At 39.7% G+C, this 23606-nt stretch overlaps 1 protein-coding gene across 1 annotated transcript; it reads right to left on the reverse strand.

Annotated features, from left to right (window-relative positions):
- Positions 1 to 2102: 2102 nt before the first annotated feature.
- On the reverse strand, positions 2103 to 22527 carry PSMC2 (proteasome 26S subunit, ATPase 2). The gene is made up of 12 exons (XM_007944587.2): positions 22371 to 22527; positions 13659 to 13696; positions 13224 to 13305; positions 12449 to 12548; positions 10385 to 10516; positions 9739 to 9811; positions 9260 to 9355; positions 7807 to 7971; positions 6544 to 6631; positions 4170 to 4372; positions 3974 to 4070; positions 2103 to 2260 (listed from the first exon to the last, which is right to left on the reverse strand). The coding sequence occupies exons 1-12, from the start codon at positions 22438 to 22440 to the stop codon at positions 2103 to 2105; spliced, it is 1302 nt and encodes a 433-aa protein (XP_007942778.1). The 5' UTR covers positions 22441 to 22527.
- Between the last annotated feature and the right edge of the window lie 1079 nt (positions 22528 to 23606).

The following is a 23606-nucleotide window of genomic DNA, read 5'->3' on the forward strand; positions in this document are numbered from 1 at the left end:
TTTCCTCCAGATTTTCAAATTTGTTGGAATACAGTTCTTCATAGTATCCTGATATTATCCTTTTTATTTCAGCTGGTTCTGTTGTTTATAAACCCATTTTTAAATGTTAAAAAACAAACATACATGGTTTTAAAAGAACTCTGCAGTGTATTTTTCTACAATCATGAACCCCATGTATTTATGCATAAACACATGTACATGCACGCACACATACATTTAGATGGAATTACCAGTGAATTTATGTTACATTCTTAGAATACAAATAGTGTCGATGCTATTTGCATAAACTTCCAAATTTTTCAAATAATTCATTATATATTTGATGTGGCCAGTTAGATTTTTATCATGTAACTAACTGAAATGTCAAGATTATTCAGAGCCTGTATCATCTGGGGCCTGAGCTAGCTCAACATACCCAACACGAATTGTCTTGAATTGGTGTGTATGGATGTGGCTATATGGAAAACTTAAGATTTCAAAAAGTGTATTCTAAATGCTTACATTTATTTAATCAAAACATTGTAAAAACATACACCACCTTCAGTAATTTACCTGTTTTTATTGTAACTTAACCTGGAAACAGTTTACTCTATTTCATCCCTCAAGGAAAGGGCAGAGCTAGAAAAAATACAAATTTTTTCTAATTTTTACAAACAAAGTATTAAGAATGTAAGTTAGATTTTATGAATGACGGGCTTTAATTTTCTGCTTGAAAAATTGTTTAAATATTTAAATGCAACACTTACAGCATTTTCGTGTTATTAACTTTTTCTTTCGTGAATGTTCATCCAGCTCTCACTATTGTAGATTACTTATTTATGAATATTGAACTGTAATAAAAATATTCTTTATTGTGCTTGGGTCTCAGAATGTTTTGGGAGGATAATGTGGTAGAAGAAGGGGTTTGCTGGTGCTTGCACAGAAATAATTTTAAATAGATCCTCTGAGGATACTAATACAACCTTTATTTTAGGAATACTTCACTGTAAGCCAGAAGTCTAAAAGGAGTTCCACCAAAAATTTAAACCATTAATTTATAAAACGAAACAAGTGCTTCTATGTATGAGGCCAGTTCTGTAACTGCATGTATATATTTTTCCTTCTGCTTTACCTATACTATTTCACTAGTATTAAAATCATTAGTCTTTTATATTTATCCTCTTAATGTGAAATTATACACAACCCATGAATATATTTTCAGTAATAAAAAATTTACGAGATAAATCCCTTTTATCTTCCTCTCCCATTGCCAAGTATATCCCTTTTCTTTGCTCCCCAGAAGTTACTACTATCGATTTAATGTGAGTCCTTAATTTTTTTTTTACCTTCTTAAAAACCAATTTTTGATTACTTTAAAAGTCACATGCAAAGCAAATATATTATGTCAGATGTTTCTTTCACTTTAGAAAGGTCTGACCAAAACTTTATTGTTCAACATGGTGGTGATGGTATTACAGTGGTAATTCTTGTGGTCATTTGCCTAAACGGGCTATTCTGATGAGGGGCCAAAAGAGAATAAAGATTACTCTCACAGATGGTAGAGCCTGACACACTTGGACTTGAATCCCAGCTGTCAGGGAATAAATCAGAAAAGTTCTTATATCCATCAGGTCAAGATCCACTAACTCCACCTCACTGAACAGATGAGAAGAAACAATGAGATAATATATATAACAACACCCAACATTTGCCCAGTACACACACAGTCTAAGCCAGCACTTTACATCAAATCCTTAAATAGTAGTGGGTCAAAAAAATCTGTATTGTAATAAACATTTCTGCCTAATGACTTTAGATATCACCTTCTACTGAAGAACTATCAATCATGCCAAGAAGAAAAACCTGGCAGTCTGCTTCCATAAAGCTGTAAGCCTTAGAACTCTATGAGGCAGCTCTACTCTGTCCTACAGGGTCACTGAGTCAGAATCAACTCAACAGCATGGGTTTCATTTTCCAATTCTACTGTAATACAGAGAACAGAGAGGCAGACAAAGCATACAATTTTGAAACCATTTATTTTTATGTGAAATGGTTGTTAACAAGTCCATGTGAGGTTAATATTCCAATTAAAAGACAAGTTTTCATTTGAAAGCCTTCAGGGCTCAGTTGTATGTCATATAGCGGGGAGTAGCACTGAATTTGGCATAGGACTTAATGACCTTATTTACAGCTTCCAAGAAATCCTTTTCAGTAGCAATTTTTCGCCGTGCTCTGATCGCAAACATACCAGCTTCTGTGCAGACACTTCTAATTTCAGCACCTTTCAAACAAAAAGAAAATAAATAGGCTTAATTAAAGTAGCAGCCAGAACAAATTCCTTCATAAGTTGCAATTAGAAATACCATTTGACCCAGCCATCCCATTACTAGGTATATACCCTAAAGAAGTGAGAGCCATGACAAGAACAGATAAATGCACAACCATGTTCATCACAGCACTATTTACAATAGCCAAAACATGGAAACAACCTAGATGTCCATCAACTGAGGAATGGATAACCAAACTATAGTACATACACACAATGCAATACTATGCAACGCTAAAGAATAATGTAGAATCTGCAAAACACCGCATAACGTGGATGAACTTGGAGGACATTATGCTGAGCGAAATAAGTCAATCACAAAAGGACAAATACTGTATTAGTCCATTATTGTAAAAGTTAAGGAAAGGTTTATCTATTGAAGGAAATTTTCTTTGTTGGTTACCAGGGGTGGGAGGGGAGGGGAAGGAAAGTTGTTAGATAGATAGAGATAAATATTGATTTGGGTGAAGAGAAAGGCAACGTACCAAATGTGAGTGACCTATATGGCAGCACTGAGGATGAGAAAGACATAGAGAGGTACATGGGAAGTACAGACAACAAATATGAACCCTTTTTCATATACAATACTGAGTTCTCAGTGAAGGCAAACATGGGTATATGGATGGATAGATAGGTAGACAGGCTAAACGATTAGGTATGTCTATGAAACAGGGAGTGTATCCAAGATCATATATAGGGTTGGCAGACAATGGTCCTACAAGGTTATGTGAATGATCAGAATTCCCAGGTGTATAGTAGAGCTGACAAGGGGCAAGATTGTGGTCACTGCTTGGTCACAGCCAGCTACCCAGAGCGACTGAGTAGTTGATCCTGCGGGCTTGGGACCATAGTTGCAGGGGACATCAAGCTCAACTGGCATAACATACTATACAAAACATTGTTCCACCTACTACTTTGGTGAGTAGTGACTGGGATCTTAAAAGCTAGCAAGCTGCCATCTAGATGCAACGATGGGTCTCTCCTCATCAAGAGCAAAGAAGAAAGAAGAAAACCAAAATTAATGGAAACAATCAGTCCTCGTGACTGGTACACCATCCAATCTGCAACCTATACAACTATGAGACCAGAAGAACTAGATGGTGCCCGGCTACCACTGTCATCCACTTGGAAAGGATGGAGGAGATCCTGGATAGAGAAGGAGAACAATGTGGAACCAAACTCAAAATCATTTGGAGGGGGAAAAAAAAAAAAAGATGGTTGGGACCAGGTTTGCTGGTCCAATAGAGCCTGGTGGAACCACTGAGACTATGGCCCCTAGCTGCCCTTCAGGTCTGGAATTGAACCCACACCTGTGGTTTCCAGCCAAACAAAGTACAGGCTCATGTGAGTTAAACATTTACCTCAAGTAGACACACTCCTTGGAGAGAACAATCATAGGAGAAAGAAGGGCTGCTTATGCACAGGAAGACAGCTCAGGGGGCAAGAGAGTATGGAGGGATGAACACTGGGAAGTGGTACTATGGGGAGGAAGTGGGAGGGGAGCTGTTGCATTGTGGTAAACTGTGCTCAATGATATGAGACAAAGTGTAATGTGAACTGCTGTATGGAAAGTGAATTTGCTCTCTAAATCTTCACCCAAATCACAATAAAAAAATAAATAAAGTAGCCAGGACAGACCAGCAAATGTAAGCAAAACTTTCCACCTACCAGTGCTATTTGGACACAGTCGTGCTAACAATTCAAATCTGATATCTCTTTCCACACTCATTGAACGAGCATGAATCTTAAAGATGTGAGTCCGACCCTAAAAATAAGAGAATTGAGATAGATAATGAGTGAAAAAAAAATGACAGGAAGAAAAAACCTCAAGAATTCTTTTTCTAAAATGATATTGTTTTCTTACCTCTAGATCTGGTAAGCTAAATTCAATCTTTCTATCCAGCCTCCCTGGTCTCATCAGTGCTGGGTCCAAAGTATCAGGTCTGTTAGTGGCCATCAGCACTTTAATATTGCCTCGAGGATCAAAGCCATCCAGCTGATTGATCAGTTCCAGCATTGTTCTCTGCACCTCATTGTCACCTCCAGCCCCATCATCAAACCGAGCCCCTGAGAACACAAAAGGAAAGATAAGATCTGCATCCACTGGGAGTAGGAGTAGCCTCTGCATGATCTGGTATTTGGGAAACCTCAGCTCAAATCCTGCCTTCCAGGACAAGTGCACAGCTCACTTTGGAGCAGATCCTACAGCAAGAAACAGTATTTTCTTTCTCCACCTATTAGATTGTTTTATACCCAATTCACTTTGGAAAAGCCTGATTTACAAAAACAAACTAGAAAGGAAATCTTTACTTTCAAAAGTATCAGAGATTTATTTAACATAACTTCCTTTAAGTATTTAAAAAATCTGCTTTATGGAATCATGTATTTCAAATCACTTAAGAATACTTCTTTTATTTACCACAATATACACTTGGCTTAGGCAACAGGACAATATACAAACTTTGGGACTATAACAGTGTTTGATTATATGTAGGAAACTATCCTTATACATGAATATTATTTATACTATTCTAAAGTTCTTAAAACCACCTTTTAAAATATAGCTAAATCCAGAATACAGTAGAACCATAATAGCTTACTATCATGCTGATTAGCGACATACTAAGAATGCTAGGTTCATGTCAGGCTCTCTTTCATTTCAACCAAAAGAACAAAAAAAGAAAAAAATGTGAATAACTTCCAAATAGATATTTTCATTTTCTAATCATATAAATATATACCGTCATATTAACATATTATTTACATTATTAAAAGGCGCTCTGGTGGCACTGTGGTAAGGCATTCGGCTGCTAACCAAAAGGTCAGCAATTCTAACCCATCAGCTACTCCATGGAAGAAAGATGAGGCAGTCTGCTTCCGTGAAGATTTACAAGCTATGGAGGTTGCTATGGGTCAGAAGCAACTTGATGGCAGTGGGTTTGGTTTTTGGTTTCGTACATTAAAAAATGAAAAATGTAAAAACAGATTAAAATCAAATACAGCAAGAAATAGTATTTTCTTTCTCCACCTATTAGATTGTTTTATACCCAATCCACTTTGGAAACCACTACTTCAGAGTATTCTGACATCATAAGGCTTAGTACAACAAAACTATAAACATTAACGTCAGAGTCACAACACTGAATCATTACACTTTGGACAAATCATGGCCTTTGAAAACATGAACTCAAGAATGTACAAACCCAACGTGGTCCACCCAACTTTTAAAACCAAGGCTCTGTGTCACCTAACCACAATCCCCACAATCCCCAGGGTAACAGGGGTACAAGGATCCACTATATTTTCACGTCATTTCGGTCAGTAAGTACGTTAAATAATAGCTGACTGCCTGGACGTAACAATTCTCAACTACGAAGGATTACTACTCTGGCATAAACTATAATAGCCAATGTGTATAGGACAGTTTAGAGTTTTCAGAGTCTATCACATTTGTTATTTAATTTGAAACATTCAAAAATCCATAAAATAAGCAAGGCTGGAATTATATTCCCTTTTTTAAAATGAGCAAACCAAGGCTCAGAGGTGAGTTAAAATAACTTGCCTAGATTATACAGCGAATACCCTATTTTAAGTTTATGAAGCCAACAATAACATTCTTTATGTACACTGAGAACACCACCACCTACCTCAACTATATGAGATCTAGTGGTCAATACTTTACAACAAAGATAAGAATGTAAGGGGAAAGGGAAACTAGATTAATGGAAATGGAACAACCAGAATGGAAATATTGAGACTGTTCATGCATTACGAAGAATGTAAGCAATGCAACTGTACAATTTGTGTAGAAATTGTTGAATGGGAACCTAAACTGCTGTGTAAACCCTCACCAAAAACAAAACAAAACACTATTAAAAAAAGAAAAGAAAGTAAACCACCACCAATAAAGTAGGCCCTAATGCTTTCTTACACACTAAATGAAGATGCATCCCAATTTAGCAGTTGTTAAAATGTGTCTCATAAATGTTTATTAGGTAAGTACAAAGATAAAGTATTTGCCTTTGAGAGACATCAGTGCTTTATCTGTATTTCTTTTTCCTTTATGGTTTAGCTTTTTCATTGTTTCTTAGAAACAGGTGGCTCCAATATACCAGAGCTCATAAGAGAGTTGAAATTAAAACTCTTTGTAAGATTAACATGTCAGGAGAACTCTTTACATATCACTTAAGTCTCACGAAACCCAATCCCAAAGTAGTTCTCTAAAAGATTAGTCATACCTCCAATAGCATCGATTTCATCAAAGAAGATAAGGCAGGCTTTTTTGGTTCTGGCCATTTCAAAGAGCTCACGAACCATTCGGGCACCCTAATGAGAAAAATTATTTAACTCAGAATTGGCTTTAAAATCTTTTAAAATACAATGAAAAGTTATGCTTCAAACTTTTCAATATTCCTAACAGTATTCTCAATCATTATAACCTTGTTGTTGTTGTTGTTGTTATGTGCCGTTGAGTCGGCCCCGACTCATAGCGACCCCTCCTTGGGTTTCCAAGGCAGTATCACTACGAAGTAGGATTGCGCAACCTTCCTTCCGAGGAGTGGCTGGTGGGTTTGAACCGCCAGCCTTCTGGTTAGCAGTCAAGTGCCTTAGGCACTATGCTACCAGAGCTCCTCATTATAACCTTAAGCTTTTTTAAAAATACTGAAATTTGCTGCTTATTCCAGATAAATCTTACTGGCCTCAAAATAATATTAAGTAGTTTTCCTGATTCTCTACCTACTAAATAGCAAATAACTTTAAGACTTAAGGCGGTTAAAAAATTAACACTAAAGTAAAATAAAAACACCACTGTAATCAGTAAAATTGAGGAAATAAAACCAACTGGTTTATCACTTGGAACTCAACAACAAATGGGATGTGTGTGTGTGTGTGTGTGCGTGCAAACGCACGTGCACGTACACCCATAACCATACTTACATACGGACAATCTGTTCTATCTTTCACGTTAGAAAATAAAACAGTGTCATGAAGTCAAAGTACACTTTTGATATTTGTCTTACAAACCAGATCTCTAGAAAACATCATCCTTCTGAAAAGGGAGCATGTTGATTAAAAATTCTAAATGCTTGCCTACAGTCTCTGAAAGAGAGCCGTTCCTAACAGTGTCTTTAAGTGAAATGGGTAGTTGAGTCCCAACAGGTGCATATGGTTCTTATTTAGCTTTACTTAGTGCAAGAAAAAGCTGGAAAACTTTTCAATGATTTAAAAGCTGCAGGTGAAGGTGACTGTAATGAATTTATTGCTAGCAAGGGTTGTTGGTTCAATTGTTTCAAAAGTGAGGGCAAACATAGAAAACATTAAAAGTACAAAATTTGCTTAAGTTGGACATTCATAACCTGAGGCTTGCCTGTATTTCTAAACGACTATAAGGAAAGGCTGGTGGCTTCATATCTCAGTCCCTCAAAGTGGAAATGCCATTTGAATTTCATCCATGCTTCACAAATCTTCACAAAGCTACATATTGTTTATGGTAACTTTACCTCACCAACGTATTTCTGTACAAGTTCGGATCCAATAACACGAATGAAGCAAGCATCAGTCCTATTAGCAACTGCCCGAGCACAGAGTGTCTTGCCTGTACCTGGTGGACCAAAGAGCAGCACACCCTTGGGAGGCTCAATGCCAAGGTTAACAAACCTCTCTGGCTGTGATGGAGACACAATTTTTACACTTGTTACTTCTATGTATAAGAAAAACAAGACTACTTCTACATTAATATATTTAAAACTGAATTTTTAGATCCACTATCTGTATACTTGATCTAAATAAGAAAATTTTATTATTCTAATAACGTAAGGTCTAAACTAGACTCACATAATGCTTTTAAAGTTATCTACTATTCTGTCTTCACATAGTTTTCTTTCCTCGTTTAAAAAAAAATTAGTGTTAAAAGAGCAAAAGTATTATCTGGTATTGATAGCAGTGTTTGGTTTTTGGTTTACTACCTTAGTTTTCCATTATCTTTGAAGCTTAACTTAATTCAATTTAAACCCATTTCCTCTTGATGTCATTAGAACACATGGTTTCATCTAAAATAATCTGTAAACTAGCAATCAGCCTTAGGACAGACCCATTGGCCCTCGAGACCAGAAGAGCTAGATGGTGCTGGGCTACCAATGCCAACCACTCAAGAAAGGATCAAATCTGGAGATCCTGGATACAATGGGAGGAAAAACGTGGAACAAAATCCAAAAACTCAATAATGACCAGAATTACTGGTCAGATGGAGTGTGGTGAGACCCCCAATACTATGGTCCTGGGATACATTCTGGGACTGGAATATAGCTCACTCCAAGGGGCTGGCTGGCTCTCAGCCCAATAGTAAACAAGATGCACATGCAGACCACTCAACCCAGAGTAATGCACCCACATACTCTATGGAAATGCACCCCTTGGAGCAATCGACCATGGGGCACCAGAGAGGCACCATTCACACGGAGGAAATGCAGAACAAACAGGAGTGTATAACTATGAGGGGTACAGGGGGAAGGTTACTGGGCAGGGAGAGGAGGAAGACTGGGTTAGGGTTGGGCATGGTAAATGGGGAGTAAAACTAAATGCACATGTAATGCTAAATATAAAACTCTTAAAAGGAGATAAAAACTGTTTAAATAAAAATTTTTTAAAAAAATAATCTGTAAACTATTTTAAATATTTCTAAGGGATTACACCTCAGCCTCCTCTGTCACTCTAAATAGGATGTTTGTTTTATTAGGCACACTTGACCACTCCATCCTTTCTTTTTGATCTCCTCTGTAACATACCAGCTCCCCATAATTGTACAACTCTTGCTGCCACCCCTTCAAAAATTTTCATTAAAGAAAATATTAAATTTTAAACTATCAAATGCATAGGCAATTTTGGTGCTCACCACAAAAGACTAATACATCTTCAGGTAAAGAAACACAAAATGCAACAGACTAAGGCACTTACATGGAGTAGTGGGGTTTCAACTACTTCTCGCAGTTTCTCAATCTGTTCCTTACAGCCACCAACATCACTGTATGTGACATCAGGTTTTTCTTCCACCTAAGAGGGCGATGAAAACCCACAACATGTATCACAGGCTGTTGACTACTAGCTCAAATTATCTGTCCAGAAGAAACCCAATACCTTAAATGACAAAACCAGACTCACAGCAAGTAGGAACTTTAATAAAAATGCAATAGATCGCCCAGTGCCCTAGAATCCCTTGGTGAATTATTTGTTATGATCCTAATAAGTGTGGGACAAACAAGTAAAATAAAGACTAATATGACTTTCTCATCTGAAAAAATGTTTTAAAAATGTTCATCAGCTCTGATATATGTAACTCACATATTAACAACTTATTAGTTAAAACCTCCAAAACTTCTTGAGAGGCATACAATTATAATGTCACACCCTTCCTTCTCCCTCCCAGAGTTTCCTACCTGCATCATGGTGACTGTCGGGTCAATCTTAGGAGGCAGTGGAATGTGAATTTGATACTTATTTCGGTCCACACTAAGGAAGTAAAAAAAGACACTAACACATTAAGTTTTCAGTTTACTTTTACGTTTAGTCTTTTATCCTCAGGCCTAGAATTAGATGCGCTCCCATGGCTAACTTTCAGCCAAACAATATTCAGACCTAGAGCTGAACTACAATACCAGGGGGATATACTCCTTAGAACAATCTACCCTGGGAGATCAGAAGGGCAACATCTGCACAGGGAGAAAGCTAGGGAGGCAGGAATGCATAGGCAGAGAGGACACAGGGGCACGTGACCACAGAGAGGAAGTGGAGGAGAGCTGTTACACTGTAGGGATTGTAATCAGTGTCAGAAAACAAAATGTGTATGAACTATTGAATGTGAAACAAATCTACTTAGTAAAATTTCACCCAAATCACAATCAAAAGTTAAAAAAAAAAAAACACAGAAAATAAAGAGATGCAGAAGAAGGGTTCAACTGTGGCACACTACTGGATTATCCCTCATTACTCAGTTCATTCATTCACTGAAAACAAAGCCAAGATGTGAATGTGACATGGTATCTTTAATGAAAGAAGAGTATTCACTATAAATAGAAATCTTACCCAACTCTCATTCCTTCTTCTATGTCAGTAGGTGCCACCTGATCACTAAGGTCCACTACAAACTTGGCAAACTGCTTCACATTGATAATGTACTTCGGGTCCTCTGAATCAGCATTGATGATCTTTGTACACCTAACACAGCAAAAGGCTTGATTAAAGTAAGGAACCTTAACCACAAAGAACAAATTCAAATAACTGCATTCTCTCCAGGGCCTGCAGAATACTGATGAGCAGGTATAAACTAGAACCACAGAAACCAGGCTACTGTCAAAGATCCCTTTCTATAGCGTATGTTCAACCCCTAGGGTCCACTCAACTTTAGCCAAGCCATAAAATTTTCAAAAGATACATTCCTCTGGAAAATTAAACCCAAATACATCATCAAGAAGTTCTCCAGTTTCTTGATTATCCTTATTGAGACCCCTCTACATCTTAAGTTGCTCTCTTTTTTATTTTCCTGGTAAGATGACAATCATTTTGTTTTATATCAAGTTAAATAATACATGTGATTTCATTCTTCCCTGACTTTATGTTCAAATCTAATTCTATTGCTGTTGCTGTTTTTAATGCAAATGTATTCATTTTCTGGGACCTGGTGAAGGTGAATCTGTAATACTGCCTACAGCATAATATAAAAATACTTAACTCCCTTTCCTCTTCTGTAGCATCTATCTACTAAAGAAAAACAAAAACAAAAAACTGAACTTATGTTAGAAAACTGCTACATAAACTGTTGCAATAAACAGCAACAGAAATAACCTCTGGAGTGTGCTCATACATAGAGCTGAAATTAGGGTCCGGTGAAGCTTGAGATCAATATGCCTCACTATGAAGCACAGAGCTATCCACCAGCTTTCTGGTCTCCCACTAAAAAGACTAACAAACATGGGAGACCAAATAAAGAGGGGAAAAAAAATCATCTTGGAGGAAACAGCAACCCTCAAAAGTTACTGTGATTCATTAGAGACACGAGAATATATAACAACCATCAAACAAGAACGGTACATTAAAAACACATACAAACACAACACACATACATGCAAATAAAAAAGAATCCTTGGAATCCAAAACCTTGAAAAGAGAATGGGGGGAAAAAAAGGTCTATAGAAGGATCCAAAATAAAACGAAGGAAATCTCCAGAAAGTAGAGCATAAAAAGAAGAAAAACAGCAGACGATGAGCAGATTAGAGGAAGAATCCAGGAGGTTCACTGTCAAAATAACAGAAATCAGAAGCGAGAGCCAAGAAAACGGAAGGAAAGAAGCTATTAACAAACAATGTGAAGGGTATCTGCCCAACTGAAGGACAAGAAAGTACCCAACACAATGGATATAAAGAGACAAAGGTACATCGTTAGGAAATTTTAGAACAGTAAGAACAAGACGGGGCTGTACAACTACGGAGTATTATATAGTTGTTAAAAACAAAAGAAAAAAGAAAAGGTAAACCTGTATCAAAAACATGTAAAGATTTCTAAAACATGTAGCTAAGATTTAAAAAAAAAAAAAAAAAGCTGTTCCTTTGTAGGCAAATATGTACATAAAATATGTAAGAGTAGGAGGATAAAATGATTATTAATTGTTATTATGTGCCGTCAACTCAGACCCGACCCATAAAGACCCCTCCTTGGGTTTCCAAGGCAGTAGTATCACTATGAAAGTAGATTGCCCAACCTTCCTTCTGAGGAGTGGCTGGTGGGTTTGAACCGCCAGCCTTCTGGTTAGCAGTCAAGTGCATTAGGCACTATGCTACCAGAGCTCCCTGATTATTAGTAATTGCATCTAAAGCAGGGGCAGTGGGAGTACGAGAACGGCAAGGGAGACATTCTTATTTTGCTCTGGATCTTTACTTGTCATTTGAATCTTTTACACAATTCTTTCTGTGTAAGTCTTCATGTATTTTTTAAATAATTTTTTAAGGAATAAAATTTTAGCACAGAGACTTTGTAGAAAATGTTATTTATTTAGAATAAAAATTATTTATGCACTATTACATTATCCCTGAGACACTAAAAAGTAGTTGAAAACCCAGGTAAAAATAAACTTCCATAGAGCACTGCACATACCTTGCAACCTGTAAAGGCTGTTCACTCTGGAGTGTTTGCTTGTCTGCAGCCAAATCCCAGAGAGCTGGTGGGGCCAGGCCTGTGTCAGACTCTTTAATACCTACCAAGAAGATTATAAAATTCACTGAAATGTAATGTATCAACCTACGGCAGGGTTCCTCTACCTCAGCACTACTGACATTATACATGGAACTAATTCTTTTTGTGGCAGCTGGCCTATGCACTGTAGGATGTTTAGCAGCACTCCTTGTCTCTCCACTAGATGCCAGCAGCACCCGCCCCATCTACCCTCACCCCCTACCAAAGTGATGACAATCACAAATGTCTCCCGACATTGCCCAATGTCCCTTGTGGACAAAAACACCTCTGACTGAAAATCTCATCATCAAACTAAACTTTCTTGTTATACTTGACATTTTTTTGTGCAGATCAGGTACTATAAACCTTTACCACTAAAGTCGCTGAGAAGAATAGTTTTCAAACTAGGCAATAGACCACTTACATTAAGCAATACTATGTGAGATCTTAATTTTATTCAATAAAAAATTGTGACTTGCTTATTGGAATTTATTGACTATGACCAATAAACAGCACTTGCTTAGGGGATAATGCTGTTTCCCAACACATACATGTTAAACCTGGTGTAAAGGCAGTGAAAGATTATTAATGTGATCCAATCTGTAATTCACAAAAGAGGGCAAGTAGATTTAAACTCTTTTCATATAATTAATACATTGCACTTAAGGAAAGGAAATGAGAATAAAATACACCATACCTGTGAGCTCATTAATTTTCTTGAGGAGTTGTTGGATGTCATCTTCAACCTGCTTGATCTGCCTAGAGTAAGTGCTCTGACCCTACAAGATAAAGGTTAGCTTAATCAAAATACCAGGATAGCAATAATTCATTAAAACCATAGATAGAAGTTTTCAATGGTTACAGTCTCAACATCTATTATCATCTAAGTAGTTATGAAATTAAAGTAGAGAAGGGGAGTATATCATTTTCAAAAGCATTCCTGAACCAGTATTACCCCCTCAAAAAACCCACCCTTATGCAAGAGAATGAACAAAAATCTTGCTTGAAATTATCCAAGACTACAAGCCCATTTCTATGCATTAAAACTTCCCATTTCAGATCTAATTCAGCTGAATACTATTTAAATACAGTAAAGATCTATGTAAAATATTTCAAATATCTTAGGACTTACGTAAGTTTTCAGCAAGGCAATATCCCCCTCATCCAGAGCTAAAAGAAAAGAGATAATGCATGAGATTCAAACAAAAGAAACAAGAGCTAATCAATCAACCTTCTTTTCTATTCAATTCACACTGTATTACTGAGTGCCAAAAAGTGAGCGAACTTGTGATGGAACAAATATGACCATCAAATAGTTCCTGGACTCAAGGAACTTCTAGCTAATTGGGGGAAGGAGGGTAAGAAAAGTACTTAATAAACATGACTAGGTATTTTATATACAAATGACATCCATCAAGGATCTTGGTTAACAGATTTGGTGGTTTCATAGAACCTGGTGAGATCCCTGAGATTATGGCCCCTAGTTACCCTTCAGGTCTGGAACTGAACTCACTTCTGTGGCTTCCAGCCAAACAACATCTGTTTGACAGGCATAAGGGTTGAACATTTACATCAGGCAGATACACTTCTTGGAGCAAGGGAGAACAGAAGGGCAGTGTTTGCACAGGGAGATAGCTCCGGGGATGGGAGTAGATGGGAGAGAGGGAAACAGAAGAGGTAACTATGGGGAGAAAGTGGGAAGAGAGCTGTTACGCTGTGGGAATTGCAGCCAATGTCATGAAACAAAATGTGTAAGAAATGCTGTATAGAAAATGAATATGCTTTGTAAACTTTCACCCAAATCACAATAAAAATTAAAAAACACACACACATGTGTATAAATGTGTGTATATGTGTGTGTGTGTTGTTGTTACGTGCCATCAAGTCAGACCCGACTCATAGTGACCCCTCCGTTGGTTTCCCAGGCACTATCACTACGGAAGTAGATTGCCCAACCTTCCTTCTGAGGAGTGGCTGGTGGGTTTGAACTACCAGCCTCTGGTTAGCAGTCAAGTGCCTTACGCACTACACTACCAGAGCTCCCATACACACACACACACACACACACAAATACTACTATATATATAAGGAATCTTGGTTAAGTAAATTGTAGTATCTTCATATGGTCAAATACGATACAGCCATTTAAAAAAGACATAGAACGGTGCTTTTACACATGCACAAATCCAAGAAATACTACTACGTGAATAAAGCAGGTTGTTTTTTTAAAAAGTATATGGAATGTACATTTGTTTTTCTAAAAAATATTATTTAAAACCAACGTGGAAGGAGAGTATCCGGGGATGGTGTTCATCTAAATGTTAACAGTGATTATCTTTTGATGGAAGGACTTCAAGTGATCTTCACTTTCTTCTCAGTATTTGTGTATGTTTTAAGAAAAACTTTTTTTCAATCTAGGAAGATAAGCTATACTCATAGGGCAGGGAAGACACATCACACAGGTAGGAGATGAGGAGCTCTGGTGATACTATGCTTAAACCACTGAGCTACTAGCCAAAAGAAAAAGGTCAGTGGTTCAAACCCACCAGATGCTCCGTGGAAGAAAGTAGAGGCAGCCTGCTTCTGTGAATTTTCAGACTTGGAAGCCCTATGGAGAAGTTCTACTGTTCTACAGGGTCACAATGAGTCAACATTGACTCGATGTCAGTGAGTTTAGAGGTAGGAGAAAGCAATGTTACATAACAGTAGTCAGACCAGCTAGCTGAAATATAGTATGTATGTATGTTAGAATAACATGGAGCTCTGGTGGCATGGTGGATAAGGCACTTGGCTGCTAACCAAAAGGTCTGGGGTTCAAACCTACCAGCCACTCCACAGAAGGAAGATGGGGCCATCTACTTCCATAAATATTTACAGCCTTAGAAACCCAATGGAGGCCACTATGAGTTGGAACTGATTCGTTGGCAGTCTCTTGGGGTTTTTTTCAGTCAGAATAACAAATTGGGGTCCTTGGGTTAACATGACCAGTTAACATGTTCAGCTGCTAACCAAAAGGCTGGAGATACACATTTACTCAGAGGCACCTCAGGAAAAAGGCCTGGCAATTTACTTCAGAAAAACCAGCTATCAGAAACTATGGGGTAGAGTTCTACTCTGACACATATGGGGTTGCCATGTGCCAGAATCAATTCTACAGCAACTGGTTTTAATAGGAAATTAGGTAGATGGCAGTTTGGGGCCCTAGTGAGGTGGGCCATTAATACCAGAACAAGGTAGTATGGATCACTGCAAGGTTGTGACATTATAGAATTTTGCTTTAGAGGAACCAGCTCTCTGAGATATAGAAAACAGATCTGGAGTGTTTGAGGCCAGTCAGAAGTCACAAGAGCCTCAACTAGGATGGTGGCAATGAAAAGAGAAAGGAAGGAGTAGAAGGAAAGTCCTTATAGAGGAAGAATCTACAGGGCAACTGACAAACAAAACATGAGGAGGAGCTGAGGGAGAAAAAACTCAAATATGGCTCCCAGGCTTTGAAAGTGATTATGTCAGAGGAAGAGAACACAATGAAGGAAAGAGAAGCACCAGTCAAAAGGGGAAGATAAACAGGAAGGTTCAATAGAAGAAGCTAAGGGACAGGCTGAACAGTCAGGTATGTTTAGACAGGGAGTAGTGTGCACATGGCCATGTATAGGGTTAACATATAATGTTTCTACATGCGTATTCACATGTGCTACAAGAATGTCCAGGTGTATAGTAGAGTTGACAAAGGGCAAGGTTGTGGTGGCTTCTTGGCCACAGCCAGCTACCTGGAAGGAGTGAGTAGCTGGACCTGTGGGCTCGGGACCAGGGTTGCAGGGGACAAGCTCAACTGGCATAACACACTACACAAAAACATTGTTCTACATCCTACTTGGTGGGTAGCAACTGGGATCTTAAAAGCTTGCAAGCAGCCATCTAGATGCAATGATGGGTCTCTCCTTGTCCCAAGCAAAGAAGAATGAAGAAAACCAAAGAAACATGGAAACAATTAGTCCAAGGGACTAGCAGACCACATGATCCTCAGCCTATATGACCATGAGACCAGAAGAACTAGGTGGTGCCCAGCTACCACTGTCAACCACTCAGAGAGGTATTGGTATAGGAGATCCTGGATAGAGTGGGAAAACGATGTGGAACAAAACTCAAAATCATTTAAAAAAAAAAAAAAAAGACCAGGTTTGCTGGTCTGATAGAGCCTGGTGAGACTTCTGAGACCACGGTCCCTAGCTGCCCTTCGGGTCTGGAATTGAACTCACTCCTGGGGCTTCCAGCCAAACAACAGACGGGTAAATGGGGTGAACATTTACATCAGGTAGATACACTCCTTGGAGAGATCAATCATGGGAGAACAGAAGGGCAGTGTTTGCACAGGGAGATAGCTTGAGAGGTGGAAGTACATTGGAGGGAAAGACACAGGGAAGAGGTAACTACAGGGAGGAAGTGGGAAGACAGCTGTTACACTGTGGGGAATTGCAGTCAATGCCATGAGACAAAACGTGTATGAACTGCTATATGGAAAATGAATTTGCTCTGTAAACTTTCACCTAAAGCACAATAAAAACTGGGGGAAAAAAAAAAGGCAAGGGTGGCCAGAGATTCACCAAGGTCAAAAACACAAAGAATAAAGAAAAACTATTAGATCTAGCAATGAAGAAACCAGTGATCAATTTTGACAGATTTATATGGACAGAAAGCAAACTGCAAGGAGTTAAGAAATGAAATGAGTAGGAAAGAAATGAACACATCAAGCATAACAACTGCCGCCATTTATTGAGAAGAGTATCATGTAAAGCAATGTGATTAGAGACATTCTATTACTGAATCCTTACAAGCCTATAAAATGAATATTTCCACATTACAGATAAGAAAAACTGAGCTTCACAGATTTTAAGTATCAAAAAGTCAGTAAGGAAGGGAAAAGGCAAGATTCAAGCCTAGGTCTTTCTGACTCCAAAAGTCTGTCCTGTTAGACACTTTCAAGTAGTGAAAAGAAAACTCTCAAGTTGTAGCTTGAGAGGACTTAAAACTTTTCTCTACTGTGTGTTTTTGTGATATAATGCATCCTAGCATATTTATAGGAAAAAGGGAAAGAATCTCATAGGAAAACAAACAGCAGAGATGACTGATAAAACAAAGTCCCAGAGGAGAAAGGTATAGGGTCAGGAAGACAAATGGGAAGGTTAGACCTGATAAAAATTAAACATTCCCTCTGAGGCAGGGCTGAAATAAAAAATGGAAGATGACAGAGAAATTAAGAAAACTTCTGAGTGGATTTTTAGTATCTTCAGCAAAGAGAGAAAAGACACCAGACCAGAAGAAAGGGACTCAACTGAGGACTTGTGAAATGTGTAAATGGCTTGAAATAACCACCCTGACAAAGAAAGTGGAGTCAATAGGAGATAAGAAAATGTTGATTACCAATGAGGAGCCAATTTAAGATCAGACAGCTTGAACCAGATATAATGTAACATTATGGATTGAACTGTGTCCCCCAAAATGTGTCAACTTGACTGGGCCATATTCTCAGTGGTTTGGCATTTATGTAATCATCCTCCATAATGTGATCAGCCAATCAGTTGTAAGCAGATTAGGGTGGGATGCTGTGGTACTTAAGTTTGTGTGTCAACTTGGCTGGGCCTGGTTGAGTGGCTGGGCAGCTGGTGGTAGTTATTCCCTACGATAAGACTGGCAATCGACTCCATGATAGGATCTACCACAGACAGCTGAGTAGCTGCTTTAGGGATGTGGTCTGCTTCACATACATTAAGTAGCTGCTTTGGAAATGGTCTCTAGCTTATGGCATGCTTGAACCCTGCATGTAGCCAAGTTGTTGTTCAGCAGCCTGCAATGCTCTGCTGATCTGGGGACTTTCAATGGACTTGAATCAATGGCCTGCCATGTTTTTTGGTAACATTGGAACTGTGCCTTTTTATTTGTCAGCATTGGGTTTGTCAGCCTCAGCAGCCAGCAGCTGAGTGAAGAAAAGCCTCCAACTTCAGTGGGCCAGGAGCAGGAGGCAGGGCTAAAGCCCAAGGTTAAGGGGCTTTCACCCAGCCCCTAGAGCCTGGCACTTTGAACTTGGACTTAAAGCCACCAAAATTGTAAGAGAATAAACTCCTGTTTATTAAAGCCATCCCATTTGTGGTATACTGCTGTCTGAGCAGCACCAGGTAACCAGAACAGAATGTGGTCCTGAGAGAGTGGGGTGCTACTCTGACAGATACCTAAAATGTGGAAACAGGAGTGGAGTGCATCCTTGACTCGAGATCCCTGCGCAGAGACACCAGCAGTGAGATACCGGCAGAGGGACCAGCATGAGAGATGGCAGTGGCAGAGCCCAGAGAGATTGGCATGAGACAGCGACAGCCTTACCAGCCCATGGAGGAGAAAGCTGGATGCCATTGGGTAGGCAGCTTCCTGGCAGATTGGGTTGTCTTTGGGGTTAATAAGTAGAAGAGACCAGTATGAAATGGAGTAGCAGTTTGCCCAGCCCACGGAGGAAGAAAGCTGAGTGCCTTTTGGGCAGGATGATTACTGGCAGAGAGGGTTGCCTTGGGCATTAATTGGCAGAAGTAGAGAGACCAAGGAAACAGGAAGCACAGCTGCCTCAGCCTCAAAAGGTAGGACGATGGCCTTCAGGGGTGAACCACCACAGCCTCCTAGGTTGCAAAGAATCAGACTTTCACCAACTTGGTTCTGGAGTGTGGGGCTGCTCATTCATGTGGGCCAGTGGGATAGAGCCATAGTCGCTGCCCAAGAGTGAGAGGGTAGGGCTGCCATGCCCAAGAAGTAGAGGAATGGCGCCCACCAGGCCAAGGTGGTGAGGTCGCCACTTAGAGGAACGAGGGAACTGGAGCCACCCAGTAAAGATCTGTACAGATGCCACCCAATGAACATCTGTGCAGATGCCAAGTTGACAAGGGGTGAAACTGTGATAGTTAAGGTTGTATGCCAACTTGGCTGGGCCTGGTTGAATGGCTGGGCAGCTGTTGGTAGTTACTGCCCATGATAGACTGGCAATCAACTCCATGGTGGGATACACCACAAGCAGTACCTGCCTTAGTGATATGTTCTGCTTCCCGTATATAAGAAGTGGCTCTGGAAATGGTCTCTGGCTTATGGCATGCTTGAACCCTGCATGTAGCCAAGTTGTTGTTCAGCAGCCTGCCATGCTCTGCTGATCTGGGGACTTTCAGTGGACTTGAATCAATGGCCTGCCATATTGTTTGGTAACACTGGGGCTGTGCCTTTTTATTTGTTGGCCTTGGGTTTGTCAGGCTCAACAGCCAGCAGCTGTCTGAGTGAAAAAAAGCCTCCAGCTTCAGTGGGGCAGGAGCAGAAGGCAGAGCTGAAGTTCAAGGTTGAGGGGCTTTCACCCAGCCCCTAGAGCCTGGCACTTTGAACTCAGACTGAAAGCCTCCAAAATTTTGAGAATAAACTCCTGTTTGTTAAAGCCATTCCATTTGTGGTACATTCCTGTCAAAGCGGCATCTGGTAACCAGAATAGATGCAATACCCTTACTCAGGTCACAGCCCTGATCATGTAGAGTGTTTCCCTGGGGTGTGGCATACATCACCTTTTGTCTGATGAGATTAAAGAGAGAGAGCAAAGAGAAAGAGGATCTTAGTACCACCAAGAAGAGCCAGCAGCAGAGTGCATCCTTTCGACCCAGGGTCCCTGCTCTATGAGGCACCTAGACCCAGGCGAAGATTGATGCCAAGACACAAGGACTTCCCTGAGGAATTCTGGCCCACAGAATTTGAAAGGAGACAAGGACCTTCCCCCAGAGCCAACACAGAAAGCCTTCCACCACACCTTGTGCCCTGAATTCTGACTTCTAGCCTCCTAAACTGCAAGAATAAATTTGTCTGTTAAAGCCATCCACTTGCAGTATTTCTGTTATAGCAGCACTACACAACTAAGACACTTAATAAGTAAGGTTTTATAACTTGCTTGAGTAATGCTTGGCAGCCTAGGAACAGAAAATGATAACAAACAAGGAAATTCCCAGAACCAAAGAGGGGCAGCTGATGGTCAAGTAGATAAAGGTGGTAGGAGCTAAAAGCACTTTTTTAAAACAAAACAAAACAGTTTGTTAGGGAAAGAAGAAATACCAGCTTGAGGGTGATACTGACTTCATAGATGGATCAAGAGACAGGTCCAGGTATGGTTCAGTGGTAATGAAGATTAAAGAGCAAAATGTTGCAAAGGGAGAAGAAATGGAAAAGTTCAACAGTCTATAAGTTAAGTGACTCATTTCATTAATAAGTCTAATAGTGATTACCTCCTTAGGTGACTGAGAAGCAGTGAAGATGGAAATGAGAACTGAGGTGATCAAAGACTATCAATGTAGCTGCTAAAGACCCTCAGAATGACGTGTGACAAAACGGTAACAACATGAGAGCAAAGAACAAGGAATCTGAGAATCAAACAACCTGGACACTAGGCCTAGCAAGGGCATATATTTGCTAGGTAACCCTGAAGAAGTGATTTCAATCTCTGAGCAGCCGTTTTTCCCATCTGAAAAACAGACAATTTTATCCTCACAGTATGACTGTGAAAATCAAATGAGATATGGATGAGGAAGCACATAAAATTTGATACAGTTATTAGTTATAACTGGATTGAAGAAATAAATTAACACATGTACAGAGTGTTAAGTACCCAGAGAAACTGTGCAGAATAAAAGCTACATCTCTGTGACCAAATTTCCTAATGGGTGACTTGAATACTTGAGGTTTTCAGTGTCATAAAACACTTCCAAGAGTAAGAACAGAGTATGGGATGAAAGTAGAGAGGAAAAGCTCTGAGTGGAGAATAGAAATAGAGAAGGGAGGATCTTAGGAGAGGTTGGAAGTTGGTTAGAGAAGAAAGCAGAAGAGAGAAAGAGAAAACTAGTTACATTTAAAGACAGCTTATAAGGAACAAAAGCAGAAAACAGCATTTCTAAAGATCAAACTACAAAAGGGTTACTGGGGAGAAACCATGTCTGAAAAACAGTGTGCATGCATCTCTCATGTACTGTGGGTGGGACTGTCAACTGGTATGGTTTACACAGAAAGCCATTTGGTAATGTCTGTCAAAATTACAACTCCACTTACAAAATTTATCCTACGGCTTATACTTGCACATGTAGTCAAAGTTTTATGATCAAGGTTATTCACTGCTTTGTAAATGAAACAGATTGAAAGCCATCAATAACGGCTAATTAAACACATTATACACCCACATGGTGGAATACTATGCAGATACAGAGGGTAACAACAACCCTGACTCAAAATAATGAAATGATGTCTAACATGGATTGCACTTATGTAAAAAATAAAATGAGAATATATGCAGACTTGCTTATATAGGCATAGAATATGTCTATAAAGAGATGTAAAATGGCACGGAAAGGCGAGGGTTTGGGGGCAAGGAAAACTTTTCTGCCTTTTGAATTCTGAACCATGTGAACGTGCTATGTGGTCAAACTAATGTCTTTTGAAAAGAAAACTATGTCTCAGAATCCCAGCTACGCAGTGATAGCACCAAGATGTCACACTTGGAGAAGCGGGAGGAACAACAGAGGACCCAGATGAGTAAACACCGCCCAGCGGAACTTTTCAGGCCTGCGAGGCCGAGGAGGGTTCGTACGTCAAATAAAACAAAAATTTCGACCAATGGGCGATAACTATGTGACTTGATACTGAGATAAGGGCGAGGGAGAAGGCAGACGGACAGTGCAAAATCACTAGAAGCACAAAAGGGGCCCGAGCGCCGCGCTAGCAGAAATCCAGCCATCCCCACCCAGGGCAACCCTGGTCCCACCACAGCCCCAATCTCCTGCCTCTCTCAGCTGACCTCGGATGGGCTTGTCGTCCTTTTCCTCCTCTTTAGTTTTCCGTTGATCCGCACCGAGGTAATCCAGCATCTTAGAAGCTCCAAGTGCCTCGACTCCTCAGTGATTACACAGCACCTTCCTGGCTTCCGGTGTTGCCTTTCTTTTCCCTTCCCCGCCGGAAGTGGTGCCGAGCACCGGGGGCCCCTTAACTGGTGTACACGGAAAGAGGACTCCGTAGGGAACGTGTTGGGGATTCGTCTCGTGAAGTGTCCAGGTTGCAGTTACTGGGGACAGAGAGGTTCTCCTTGGGAGGGAACGACGGTCTCCCTGTAGCCTCTCACCATCTTTAGTTTTTTCCCCAGCTCCCTGAGCAACCAGCCCAAGATTGTTGGGACAATCTTGTTGCTCAGTGATAGCTGAGTTTAAATCCTGATTTAGGCATTCCTTTACTGTGCAGCTTTGGGTAATTTATTTTGATCTCTGAATACCCTTTATCTTACAAGGTTGTGGCAACATTAAATAACAATGCTTGTAAAATACCTGGCATATTAAATACGCAATAAGTAGTGGCTAGAGCTACCAAAAGAGTGAAAGTAAATAGTTGCTCACTAATTAGAAGTTAAAGGCGCTCTGGTGGCCTAAGGCATTTGACTGCTAACCAGAAAGCTGGCGATTCAAATCAAACAGCCTCCTCATAAGGAAGATTGGTCGATCTACTTCCGTAGTGATGTTGTTGTTATGTGCCGTGGAGTTGGACCCAACTCACAGTGACCTCTCCTTGGGTTTCCGAGGCAGTATCACTACGGAAGTAGATTGCCCCATCTTTCTTCCGAGGAGTGGCTGGTGGGTTTGAACTGCCAGCTTTCTGGTTAGCAGTCAAGTGCCTTAGGCACTACGTTACCACACTGGAGGGCAATGAGTTTGGTTTGGGTTGGTTTGGTAATTAGAGGTTAAAATGGAATGTAGAGGTAAAATCCAAAATTCAAGCCTGCTGCTAAAGAAGGGTGCTTGCTATCCGCACCGGGGAGTTAGGGAAAAACAATTTTTTAAGGAAAATAATGACTCTAGAAATTGAAGGAGAGAAAGCAGTTAGGAGATAATTGTAGAGTTACAGAAATGAAAATAACTCATGAACTAAGTTGATAGCGAGAATAAAAGGAAACCTGAAGGGAAAATAATATTAATACTGAGAAAGTGGAATCAGATTATTTTGCTCCTTAAAGCCTGTTTTAACAGTGGTTGCATTAATAAGAGAA

The sequence above is a fragment of the Orycteropus afer genome, unplaced genomic scaffold, assembly GCF_000298275.1.
Source record: "Orycteropus afer afer isolate SDZICR_OR568_19922 unplaced genomic scaffold, OryAfe1.0 scaffold00007, whole genome shotgun sequence".
NCBI classification, from domain to species: domain Eukaryota; kingdom Metazoa; phylum Chordata; class Mammalia; order Tubulidentata; family Orycteropodidae; genus Orycteropus; species Orycteropus afer.

What these genes read in the sequence shown, in the direction of transcription:
- PSMC2 (XM_007944587.2), bottom strand. Translation starts at nt 22,440, where the DNA reads ATGCTGGATTACCTCGGTGCGGATCAACGGAAAACTAAAGAGGAGGAA. An exon ending in TTGCCTTGCTGAAAACTTAC is followed by an intron (nt 13,306 to 13,658) that starts GTAAGTCCTAAG and finishes TTTATCTTGTAG; the next exon opens with GGTCAGAGCACTTACTCTAG. An exon ending in TTGAAACCCCACTACTCCAT is followed by an intron (nt 7,972 to 9,259) that starts GTAAGTGCCTTA and finishes TCTCCATCACAG; the next exon opens with CCAGAGAGGTTTGTTAACCT.